Genomic DNA, 12,683 nt, shown 5'->3' with positions numbered 1-12,683 from the left:
TTTTGATGTGTGCACTTATTGCTATAAATTGGCCTCTGATCATACTTTTGCTTTTTTTATAATACAGAATGCTGGGAGATATTTACAATAAAATCCAAAGAGATTTGCTGACAGCCCTTTCCAAAAGTTGTTTTTACAAATCAGTATTGAAAAATATCAATGTTTATAAGCAATAAAACAAATCCTTGCACTAACTTACAAAGAGAGAAACTTTAGATTAGCCTTGCTGATGTACATAGTTCCAGAATAGAATTGCTTCTAGACTGTGAACTGAAGAGCAAATGACAGTTTATGTCATCTACAAATACCACTTTCTCTCAACATTCTGCTTTTGCCCTGCTTTCTTCTCCAATTTCATTTTTTGAAATAGAGCCAAAGTAATATCTAAATACTCCTTCAGTTGTTAGTACAACAGCTTTGTCTCCAACTTGTGTTTAGCTCCTGATTTCTAATTACTCAGCTATTGCCCAAGCTGAAGGTTGAAAATAAATTGCAGTAAGATTTTAGTATTTTTCCACATTTCTTTTTGATCAGGTTTTCAGAGTCAAATGCAAACACTTTTTTCTATCAGTTGTTTTGCCTATCTTGAAAACAGTCTGTTTTTAAAAATTATGGTATGCTACCTCATTCTCTAATTTTTGTTTATTGGCAACAGGTTGGTTTCCAAAACATTATTCATAAACCAACCAATCAGACAAATTGATGTGAACCCCACAGCCTAAAAACTTAAAACCAAACCTAAAAGAAGTCAGACTGAGAACAGTTAAGACTCTTATTAACTAAAAATGTAACTTTCAACACTAGTATTATAACCCTGCAGATTTCTAAATGGTCACTGCCAACTGAATTATGGCTATGAAATTAGTAAATAATAGGCAGATTATTAAAAAAAATTTTGCTGATAAATACTTTGAAATTTAAATAGTCAATTCTGTAAATAAATAAATGTTGACAGAGATTTTGAAAAACTGTTCATTTCTATCTTAAGTTCTCTGGTGGTATAGTGTCTAAGGCATTTGACTGCTAACCAGAAGGTTGGCGGTTCAAACCTACCAGCCACTCCGCAGCAGGAAGACTGGGCAATCTACTTTTGAAAAGATTTACTGCCGAGGAAACCCAAAGGGGGTTGCTATGAGTCGGAATTGACTTAATGGCAGTGAGTTTGGTTTTGGTTTAACTTACGAGGGCACATTTTCTAAAATTCTTGTGTTTTTGCCATCTTAGAGTTTGTATTCTTTTGGGTATTTTTGATCTCGATTAGAGGTGAATTTGATTATTATAAAATGATTCTATATAAGCCAGCTTTTCAGAGTTGCCTTGTAAGTAACTGCAAAAGAGGTTCCTGGCAGAAGTCCCAAAGAGCAGCAAGGAGTAAGGCAGATCTTCAAATCTGTTCAAGGGAAATGACTATAGTCTGACTGTAAGAAATTGTTAAACTCTTGGCTTTGTGGACATAAATTGTAACATACTCCAGTAAAACCCCTTTTTAAAACATTTACTTCTAGCTTTCATTCTGTTGACCGAGTTTATTCTTATGAGTAACTTCCCTTCACCTTAATAGAGTATTTAAGCATTCTAATGGGTTCGTTCTCTTTTTTTTAGTTTATTCAGATCATATGAATTTACTAGCCCATTTTTTTTTAAGGCTAACAAATCTGTGATTTATTTTTTGTTTTAACCAGGTGAAACATGTGCTTAGAGCAACACTGTAAAGACTCAAAACAATATAGAGTGAAAGTAAGATTTACTCCATATCCCCATGCCATCCATATACTTTCCTCCTTGGAGGCAACAACTATTACTAATTTTGGGGGTATCCTTCTTGAGATACTTTATTAATATATTAATTGTATTGATTTATTTAACACAAATAGAACATACCATAATACTGTTCTTTGCTATGCTATTTCCATATATTTGGAGCTCATGTCAGTATTATTATTTTTGGAGTTAGCTGCATGTATTACACTGTGTTGTTGTATCATGCTTTAACCAGTTCCATTTTAGAACATTAAATTTTTTTCCAGTCTTTTGTCAATCATAGTGGTACAATGAGTGTCCTATGTATGTCCTTGATTCAATTCAAGGATTATTTCTCTGTTTAATAGAATTTATTTCATTGATAATTATTAATGTGACAGAAAAATGTTTGGTCTTCATTCTGTCATATTCATGTTAATCCTTCTGTTTTCTTTTTCATTAAATCTTTAGTCATATTTTCCTTGCTTCTTCCCTGTCCATGTTATTTGTAATAGTTTGGTAGTTTGTGTTTGTGCTGTGTTGTTACTTTCATAAGTATAACTAGAAATTACATATTTAATCTACTATTTACGCAATATTTCTTGAATTTATACTAACAGTAATGATGAAATTGATATTATTTCTACTTCTTCCCTCCACCTCCCAATTTTAGTTAATTTTATATTTTTCTTAGTATTGACCTTTATGCCTTTAAATGTACTTGTATTTATCAGTTTTACCTTCCATCCTTTGCACTCTGTGTATAAAAGATGAGGATAATCAGCAAGCTTAAATTACTTCTCTTTACCTACTTTTGCCCTCCCACCTGCAGGCCACACTTTGTAATATTTACACCTGTTTGTAATCATAGTCCCTATATTTGTTTTCATTTTAATTGTATAGTTAAATAGATTATAAGTGCTCTTGACAGAGCACTTTGTCAGAGGTTTTCTTTTTATTTCTTGAATGACTTGAGTTCAGAAATATCTTTGATGCTTATATTTGGTTAATAGTTTGGGTATAAAATTTGGGATCACACTTCCTTCCTTAAGAATATTGTTGTTATTTGCCATTGAGTCAGAATGTTTTTTCTTTTCTAACATTTTAGGAGCTCTGGTAGCATAGTGCCTAAGGCACTTGACTGCTAACCAGAAGGTTGGAGGTTCAGACCCACCAACCACTCCTTGGAAGGAAGGTTGGGCAATCTAACATGTGTAGTGATACCAACTCGTAAACTCGAGGGGTGGCTATAAGTGGGTCCGACTCAATGGCACAGAACAACAACAACGTTATATCTTGCTGTGGAAAACCCTGAGACCATCCTGGTATTTTTTCCCCCTTGTTTATTGTCTTCTTGATACTTAGTTTTTTGTTTTGTTCTTTTCAAAATCTTTGAAGTCTACTTAGCTTCCAGGATGTAACTCATTCTTGACAATTCTTTGTTGGGACCAGTAAATCTACAGAGAGAGTCATCTGTGCTTACATTTCTGGCAATTTTATTTTAATTATTTGAAAAAAATTTTTTGTTGCTGTTTAATTATTTTAATTCCCTTCTTTGGGCATATTAGTTATAAATATGTACAGTCTTCTTTGACTGTCTTTCATATTTGTCTATTTCTTTCCCATCCTTTCTTAATTTAGTTAATTTCCATTTTATTTGTGTTACTTTTTTCTACATCTTTTACTGTGTTTTTAGCAGTGCCTTTTACATGTCCAGCTTTCAAAATGGTTTTCATTTCTGATAGTTTTATTTTTTCATTCCACTTTTTCTTTGACTTTTACAGGCTCCTATTTCATCTCCTTCTGGCAGCTTACCTCATCTTCTTTCTGCTTTTATCACTCTCCTTTGAGATCTTATTTTACAAAGATATTTCCTCATTACATGTTTGGTGTCATATCAGTGTTTGATCACAGTTTTAAACTATTCTGTGGCAGTGTTTTTATGATCATTATTTTTTGTTTGCTGTTTTTCTGTTCCTTTCCTCTTTTTTTTCTTTTACTACTTTTATGTAAATGTTGTGCTGATACTTTTAATGCATTTTATTGAAATATAATTTATGTACAGTGAAATACACAAAACTATAGTGACATGCGTTAATGCATTTTTTTTTTTCAGTGTTCCCTTCTCTCCCTCCCCTTCCCTCCAAACCCTGGCAACGAACAAAGAAAGTTTCCTCCATATATAAACTGTTCCTTGACCCTCCAAAACAACGAACTACTATATTTGTTCTTCTGTGATTGACTTATTTTATTCAGCATAATGTCCTCCAAGTTCATCCATATTATGCAATGTTTTGCAGACTCTACATTCTTCATTTGCTGTGGAATGCATAGCAATCCATTGTGTGTATGTACCATAGTTTGGTCATCCATTCTTCCACTACAAATCTTAGAGATAAGTCCCTTGCCAAATATGTAATTATTGGCAAATATGAATTTGTTGCTGTCATTTTTGTTACGCACTTTTTTGTGGTGTCGATTGCTTGTTCCATATAATTTTCTATGCTGAGCTCATTTTGTTTATGAATCATGTTATCACTTCCCTCATTGTTATTGTTTTAGTATTTGCTGAATATTTATGCTGGTCCTCTTTTTTGATGTGAAGGGTTTTTTTTTTGTTTTTTTTTTTCTTTTTTCTTTGCAGTCACCCTGTGATTTATAGTTTTCTTCCCAAGTGTAGAAAACTCTGTTGTATCTTGTAATTGTCTTGACTTCCCTACCATCTAGATGGTCTGTAACAACACAGTTTTTTCCCTCTTTTTGGTTTGTAGTTGTCCTCATTTGTCAATTGATGTCTCTGGTTCCCTGTTTACAATCTTGTAGCCTTATTTACTTTGGATACTCCATAGCTGGATTGGTTTCTGGGTTATATCACCATGTTGTTAATGGTCACTTGTTGTTGGCTGTTGTTGCTTCTCTGTCTAAAGGCCTCCCTTTAGCATCTCTTGTAGGGTTGGTCTGGTTTTAACAAACTCCCTTAATTTTTGCTTATCTGGAAATGTCCCAATTTCACCATCATATTTAAGGGACAGTTTTGCTGGGTACATAATTTTTGGTTGGAAATTCTTCTCTTTCAGTGAGAATGCTAATCACTTTAAAATCCAAAATGGTTGCCACTTGAAAACATCAAAATGGCTGTGCCCTTGGTCACTTTAAATATCCAAAATGGCTGCCACATGTAAACAATCAAAGTGGCTGTGCCCTCCAGACAGCAGAAAGTCCACAGCTCAGGTTGTTTCCCTCCTTGCTGTTGCCCTTCCTAGTCCTAGGCCACCAGAACAGTTGTCCCTGCAGCCCTTGGTGACTGGGACTGATCTTTAGGTCAATTCTCAGGTCCCAACACCACTTGGAAATATTCAGGCTGTTGGTCTCATCAGAGTAGCTGACAGTCCGCAGCACTGACCGACCATCTCTGTACTCAATGTTTTCGTTCAGGTTTTTCCACTAGTTGGTGCCTAATCCACTTTTGTATAGTTCCTTTCAAAGCTCAGGGTTCCAGGATTATCTTCTGTATCTCTGTCAATTGGTTTTTCTTTTCTTCGTTGAAGAGGGTCTGTGTCGTTTGTCTGCCTATTCCTCCATCTTACCAGAAATCTCCTGTGCTGATACCATTTAATAACTATTGATCTTTGAATGAGGCAGCTCTTCCTGGACTTGTTCATATGGGGGAAAAAAGGTGCTCTGGTGGCATAGTGTCTAAGGCATTTGACTGTTCGTAGGAAGTTCTTACAATGGGAGAAACTTGAAACAAGCTCTAGTCCAGCAGGAAATTTCTTTGGCTCACAGTTCCTTCTTACTAAGAAGTATGGGTGAATTAGTTCTCCTTTTTTTTAGGGGGGGAAAAAACCCAAAAACTGGCCTTCTTGAAGTATACTTTCCATACCATTGAATGAGTTCTTTTAGCTTTTACTTCTCCTTATCTTAGCCTCAAGGAATCAGCAGCTTTGGGGCTATTCACAGTGTTATTCTCTTCCCCACTCTACATCACCAACAGACTGTTTTCAGACTAATTTCAGCTTGTCTGTGTACTTGTTCAGCCCTTACTTCCCTCCTCTGCTTTCCTTGGTACGAATGAAGTCCAGGGAAGCTCCCACCATCAGTGCACCTACTTCTTTTCTGCTGTTGCAGACAAGAATTGATCTGCTACCTACTGACTGTGATTTGCCCTTTTTCTGAGGTCTGTAGGCGTTCTCTATCGTGTCTTCCTATACCTTTGTTTGACCTTCATTGCATTTGGTGATTCTTATGTTGTAGTTCAAAGTATAGATATAATCTAGATTCAATAAAAATGAATCAGTGTTTCTTTTTCTTAGACCAGTTTCTGAGGAAAGGAGGCAGTGGACCGTGTTAAAGCTGCAAGTACTCTAGAGGCACTTTGTAGGGAAATTATTTGTAAAGATAATTGAATTTTCCAAAACTGAAGTTGACATTATTTTAGCAAGTTTCAAGTAGTATCAAACCGTCACTTCAAGTATTAATTCCATCAGTCAGCACTGATTTCTTTCTGCTTTGATCTTCAGTAACATATTGTCTAGCAACCCTGAGCTGTAGAACTTCCTGATGGAAATGTTCTGTTTGCTGTCCAACATGGGAGACATTAGCCATCGGCACATGAAATGTGACTAGTACAACTGAAAACCAAAAAAACCAAACTCACTGCTGTTGAGTCGGATCCGACTCATAGCGACCCCTTCTTGGGTTTCCAAGGTGGTATCACTACAGGAGTAAATTCCTTCTGAGGAGTGGCTGGTGGTTTTGAACCACCAGCTTTCTGGTTAGCAGTCAAATGCCTTAGGCAGCACGCCTAAGCTGAATTTTAATTTAAATGCCTACACATAGCTAGTGGCTACTACGTTGGATAGTGCAGGTCTAGGTTACCCATTTTAATATTTAATCACATAGTATGCAGTAGTTGTTTAAAGATCAGGCATTTTTGTACATGTTGCCCTGTAGCAGTGATCACAAATAAAGTTCATTCTACCATGCACTTATCTTCTGGGAGGAGAATTGATGATAAACAAGTAAATACATAAATCTACTAACTCCAGATATCAAAAAAACTAAACCAAGCCAGCTGGCGTCCAGTTGATTTCAACTTATGGTGATCCCATGTGTACACAGTGGAACTCCATAGAGTTTTCAAGACTATGACCTTTTGGAAGCAGATCTTCCAGGGCACCCTCTGGGTGGGCTTGAACCACCAACCTTTTGGTTAGTAGTCAAATGCTTAACCATTTGTGCCACCCAGGGACTTCTTAACTTCAGATAATACTAAAGAAGTAAGATGGGAAGAGAGTAACTAGGGAATATTTCTTTAAATAGAACAAGTGCTCAGAGGATATGCCTTTTTAAATTGCCATTAAACAATGAGAAAGGAGCTGGCAGCACAGTGAGACTAAGTGAAACAAGTATATTTCCAAGCAGAATTGGGAGTGAAGGAAAGAATGATCCTGAAGTGATACAAGAGAAACAGGCTGGGGTCAAATTCTGTTAGTCTTTGAAAGGAATTTAGATTTTCTATGTACAGTGAAATGCTATTACAAAGTTTTACACTAGGGAGGGGCATGACTGAATTTACTTTTTAAAAAGATAACTTGGTGCTATTTAGAAATTGGATAGATAAGCTCATTAAACTTTTTTCTTTAAAATACTTATTTTTTAAAATAGTTCATTTGTATATTCAGTACAAAATTTTAAAAGTACAAAAAGAATTCAGTCAGTGAGAAGTAAGTTTCCCTCCCTTCTCTGTCTTTCATCTGTCTACTTCCCCTCTATGGAGGTAACCACTATTAATAGTTTCTTACTACTTCAGTTTTAATCTTGAAGTCTAAACTTCTGATCTTTTTTTTTTTTTTTTAACTTTCTTTTCTGTGTCTTTTTTTTTTTTTTTTTAACTACTTACTGTGATTTGGGTAAATTCTACCGTTCTATCTTGTACTGTTCTTTAGTGACTTACTTTGTATATATCTAACTTACCAGTGAGATTTTTATTTTCTTGAGAGTGACATTATTTTATTTACTCTTTTGTTCTACATTCGCTACACCCCCAGCATAATGATTAGTATAGTCTGTAGCACACTAGAGGTTTAATTGTTCAGTTAAGGTGGTGAGAAATGAATGAATTTCATTCTCTGTCCTTGATAGGAAGAAGTTCTAAAGGATTTTGAAGATTTGGCTGGGAAACTCCCATGGTCAGACCCTTTAAAAGTATGGAAAATTAACACCAGTTTCAAGAAAAAAAAAGCAAAGCACAAAAAATCAAATCAGAATTCAAGTAGAGAGAAGATTAATAATGGACGAGGAGAAAAAATAAATGAGAGAGATGTTAAAAAAGAGTTCACTAGCAATGCCTTAGATCCACATATCTTAGACTATTATGAAAATCCAGCCATTAAAGAGGAGATATCAACTTTAGTAGGTGATGATTTGGCATCTTCCAAAGAAGATGAGACTGATGAAAGCTCAAAAGAAGAAACTGACCATCAGACACTAAAGTTTAGAGTCACATGCAGTAGGGCTGGGGAGAAACACTGCTTTACCTCAAATGAAGCTGCAAGAGATTTTGGGGGTGCTGTTCAAGATCATTTTAAGTGGAAGGCTGACATGACCAACTTTGATGTGGAGGTAAGTACAGACTTAGGATTCAAGAAGGATTACAAAACCCATTGCTGTCAAGTTAATTCTGGCTCATAGTGACCCTATCGGACAGAGCAGAAGTGTCTCATAGGGTTTCCAATGCTGTAATCTTTACAGGGAGCAGACTGCCTCATCTTTCTCCTGCAGAGTAACTGGTTGGTTCAAACTGCCTACCTTTCCATTTGCAGCTGAGCCTTTAACCACTGTGCCACTAGGGCTGTTATCCAAACCAGGTAACAGCCATTGAGTCGATTCTGACTTATAGTCAATCTTACAGGATAGAGTAGAACTGGGCTTCTATAGGTGTGGAATTTTCAGATTAACCCAGTTTTACAGACAATTAAACTGAGACCACAGAGCTAAGAAGAGCATGAACTATGGAATGAGAAATCTACATGCAAATTTTGACTCCACTACTCTCTGACTTTGGATAATATAGTTTCTTCTGTGCCTGTTTCAAATGAACCCAATAATAGTATATACAGTAGTCCCCCCAACTTATCCATGGAGGATGCGTTCCAAGACCTCCCATGGGTGCCTGAAACTGCAGATAGTACCAAACCCTATATGTACTATGTCTTGTCCAATACATACACACCTATAATAAAGTTTAATTTCTAAATTAGGTACAGTAAGAGATTAACAACAATAACTAATGGGCAGGAAGTGTATATGGCATGGATGTTCCGGACAAAAGGGATGATTCAGGTGCTGGGCAGGACAGCAAGAGATTTCATCTTGCTACTCATTTAACACTTTCAGACTAAGTTGACCGTGTGTACCTGAAACCGCAGAAAACGAAACCCCAGATAAGGGTGTATTACTGTACCTTTTAAGGTTGTTCTGAAGGATAAATGAGGTGATACATTTAAAGTATGTGGCACACCACCTGGTTCAGTGAAACCTGTGAGAGCTGGAACAGGACTATCTTGTTTTTCTGGGTCTCACAAGTTTCCTGCCTTTGACAAGGTACAGTCTTAGCACTTTTCTATTGCTTGTTTTAGTTTTCTTTCTCTGGCAGGTATCTGTCTTATTTAAGTTCTGGCTTTCTCAGAAACTTTTACTGTACGTAGCAAGGATCAGTACCAAATTCAAGCCCACTGCCATTGAGTCAGTTCCAACTCATAGCAACCCAGTAGGACAGAGTGGTACTGCCCCATAGGGTTTCTGAAGCTATAAATCTTGATGGAAGCAGACTACCTCATCTTTCTCCTGCAGAGCAGTTGATTGGTTTGAACCGCTGACCTTTTGCTTAGCAGCCAAAAACGCCTTAGCCATTGTACCAGCCATTGACTCCTTAGTCGTCAGTAGATTGAGTTTTCTAATTTTGAATATAGTACCTTTTACTAACATTGTGAGGACTTTGAAATTGTAAAGTTCAACTAGATTAAAAAAAAAAATTGTATGTCTTGGTTGTAGAGTTTGCACCTAAACAAGCAGAGCACGTTTGAAAATAAGCTTTGACCTCCTGACATCAGGACATCAACGCTAACACTAATCCCAGAGCCAGCTCGCTTCTTTCTTGGTGCTCCTAGATTCACAGACCCAGACACTAGCTCATAGTCCTTCTCAACATGCTTATTCGCCTTGGTCCCAGTACTCCACTACATGTGATTCACATGTGGGCAGCATGAACTAGACTCTTTAAATGACTGACATCTGAAAAAAGGCTCCTAGCAGATGATATTTTTACCCAGAAATCATTTTCTGTTGCTTTTGGGGCTCTTCAGTCTGGAGCAAGTGACTTGTTTGTGTGCTTTCTCTTTTTTGTGTATCTCCTAGAACTGCCAGGACAATGAGCAGGCTAACTAGGTAACTAGAACGGTGAGGTCTAAAAGTTAGCAAAGCATCTCAGAGCACAGACTCAAGCCATCCTTCCTGAGTTTAGCAGCTTACGAGCTGTGTGACACTGGGTAATTTCCTCATCTATAAAAAGAGGATATTACAAGTACCTGGAGCTCTGGTAGTATAGTGCCTAAGGCACTTGACTGCTAACCAGAAGGCTGGTGGTTCAAACCCACCAGCCACTCCTCAGAAGGCAGGCTGGGCAATCTACTTCCATAGTGATACTGCCTCAGAAACCCAAGGAGGCATTGCTATGAGTAAGGTCCGACTTCACGGCACATAACAACAATAACAACAAGTACCTAGCTCAGAGGGTATAAATATGAAATGAGATAATGAATGTCAAGTGTGTAGAACAAATCCTGGCATGTAAAAAGGTGGTACAGGCATCAGCTGCTGCTGTTAAGATCATGAGGAGGAAATGGAAGTGTAAGATTAAGAACATTTTTGATTAGTTTATATTCAGTATTCTGTGTGTGTTAGAAAAACATATAACTAATATAAGAAACTCATTATTACACAAACATTACTTAAGTAAGTCAAGTTAAGGGGAAAAAAAAACAATGTAACAGGTGATAAAGCAAATGTAGCAAAGCATTAATAATTGGTGGATTTAAGTGAAGGGTTAACAGGGTTCTTAACATTTTTCTGTCTCTGAAATATTTTCCAAAAAAGTTTTTTGAAAAACTTAAGTATATTAAAAAACCCAAATCCTTCAAAATATGTTTACATTATAAAAGTTTTTGGGGAAATCTAGTTATAATCAGCTTATAAATACAGTGAATGAAAGGAATAAAATCAATACAAAATTTAAAAAATTACCTGAGTCAATGGCTTTGAGTTTTTTGTGTTTTTTTTAATTATAATATGATTCAAGGTGCTCTGGTGGTATAGTGGGTAAGGCATTTGGCTTCTAACCAGAAGGTCGGCAGTTCAAACCCACCACCTGTTCCATGGGAGGAAGATGAGGCAGTTTACTTCCATAAAGATTTTCAGCCTTGGAGATGCAGCAGGGGTTATTATGAGTTGGAATTGACTTGATAGCAATGAGTTGGGTTTTAATCTGTGATGAGCTAGCAGTCAAATGAATGATTCCCTAGGGTGGGGAGACTGACTGGGAGGGGCCAGAAAGAACGTTTAGTATTAGAAATGTTCTCTATCTTGATCTGGATGGTGGTTCCACAGGTTTATAGATAGATAAACATTCATTAGGTATACACTTAAGATTTATGCACTTTACTGTATGCAGAGTATAACCTCAATAAAAAAGTTAAAAATCTTCGAATAAAAAATCTTACAAGTGCAGTTGGAGCAATTCTAAAATTATTTTCTTCTGTCTTATTTAAATTTATTATAGGTTCTTTTGAATATCCATGATAATGAAATAGTTGTGGGCATTGCATTGACAGAAGAGAGTCTCCACCGAAGAAATATCACGCATTTTGGACCCACAACTCTTAGATCTACTCTTGCCTATGGGATGCTGAGGTAAGAGAATGGGTTTGCCAGTTGGATTAAAGTGGCACCCTGGTTTGAATTTTCTCTAAAACACTTAAGTTTTTTTGGAATTAGCAGCTCTGGTAGCACAGTATTGCTAATTGAAAGGTTGGCCATTTGAACCCATCAGCCACTTTTCTGGGGTGGAATGTGGCAGGTAGCTCCCATAAAGATTACAATCTTAGAAACCATATGGGGCAGTTCTAGTTTGTCCTAGGTCACTCTGACTGCAAAATGACTTGACAGCATTGGGTTTTGTTTTATATGTCAGAATTAAGAAGCCCTTGTGGCTCAACAATTAAGTGCTCAGCTGCTAAACAAAAGGTTAGTGGTTCGAACCCGCCCACACACTGCAGGAAGAAGACCTGGTAATCTGCTCTGTAAAGATTATAGCCTTAAAATACTTACGGGACAGTTCTGTTTTGTCACATGGGGTCATTATGAGTCAAAAAGTGACTTGATGGTCTGTAACATGTTGGAATTTAGTGTGTAAAGACACGATAAAAAGCTAATGATTTCTTTCCTGTCTTCAGTATTTCCTCCTTGTGATTCTGAAAATATCACTAAACTACTGTCTCAATTTTCTTGATTATTAAATGAGAGCAATATCTTATATCTGCCTCTTGAATAGGGCTGACTCATTTCAGTTGAAGAAAGCTAATATTAATATTTTATGTTGAGAATTAGAGATTTTGCTTTGTTTCATTTCTTTTTTTTTTTTTTAAATTGTGATTTGGGTGAAAATTTACAGAGCAAATTCACTTTCCATACAGCAGTTCACAAATATTTTGTCTCGTGACATTGACCACAATTTACCACAATGCGACAGCTCCCCTCCTATTTCCTCCTGATAGTTACCTCTTCCCTGTGTCCATCCCTCCATGCACTCCTGCCCCGAGCTGTCTCCCTGTGCATAAGCAGCCCTTCTTTCTCCCATGATTGTTCTCTCCAAGGAGTGTATCTAC

General features: G+C 36.7%; 1 protein-coding gene across 1 annotated transcript in view; it reads left to right on the top strand.

Annotated features, from left to right (window-relative positions):
- The window catches only part of THUMPD3 (THUMP domain containing 3), a 32,721-nt gene that overhangs the window by 5,999 nt on the left and 14,039 nt on the right, over positions 1 to 12,683 (top strand). Inside the window, exons 3-4 of the mRNA XM_007945866.1 lie at positions 7,885 to 8,364; positions 11,579 to 11,709. Of these exons, the coding sequence (XP_007944057.1) occupies positions 7,885 to 8,364; positions 11,579 to 11,709 (611 nt within the window). The remainder of the gene's footprint in view (positions 1 to 7,884; positions 8,365 to 11,578; positions 11,710 to 12,683) is intronic.

Source organism: Orycteropus afer, unplaced genomic scaffold, assembly GCF_000298275.1.
Source record: "Orycteropus afer afer isolate SDZICR_OR568_19922 unplaced genomic scaffold, OryAfe1.0 scaffold00144, whole genome shotgun sequence".
NCBI classification, from domain to species: domain Eukaryota; kingdom Metazoa; phylum Chordata; class Mammalia; order Tubulidentata; family Orycteropodidae; genus Orycteropus; species Orycteropus afer.
The sequence above is the reverse complement of the archived record's forward strand: the minus strand, read 5'-3'. Positions and strand labels throughout refer to the sequence as shown.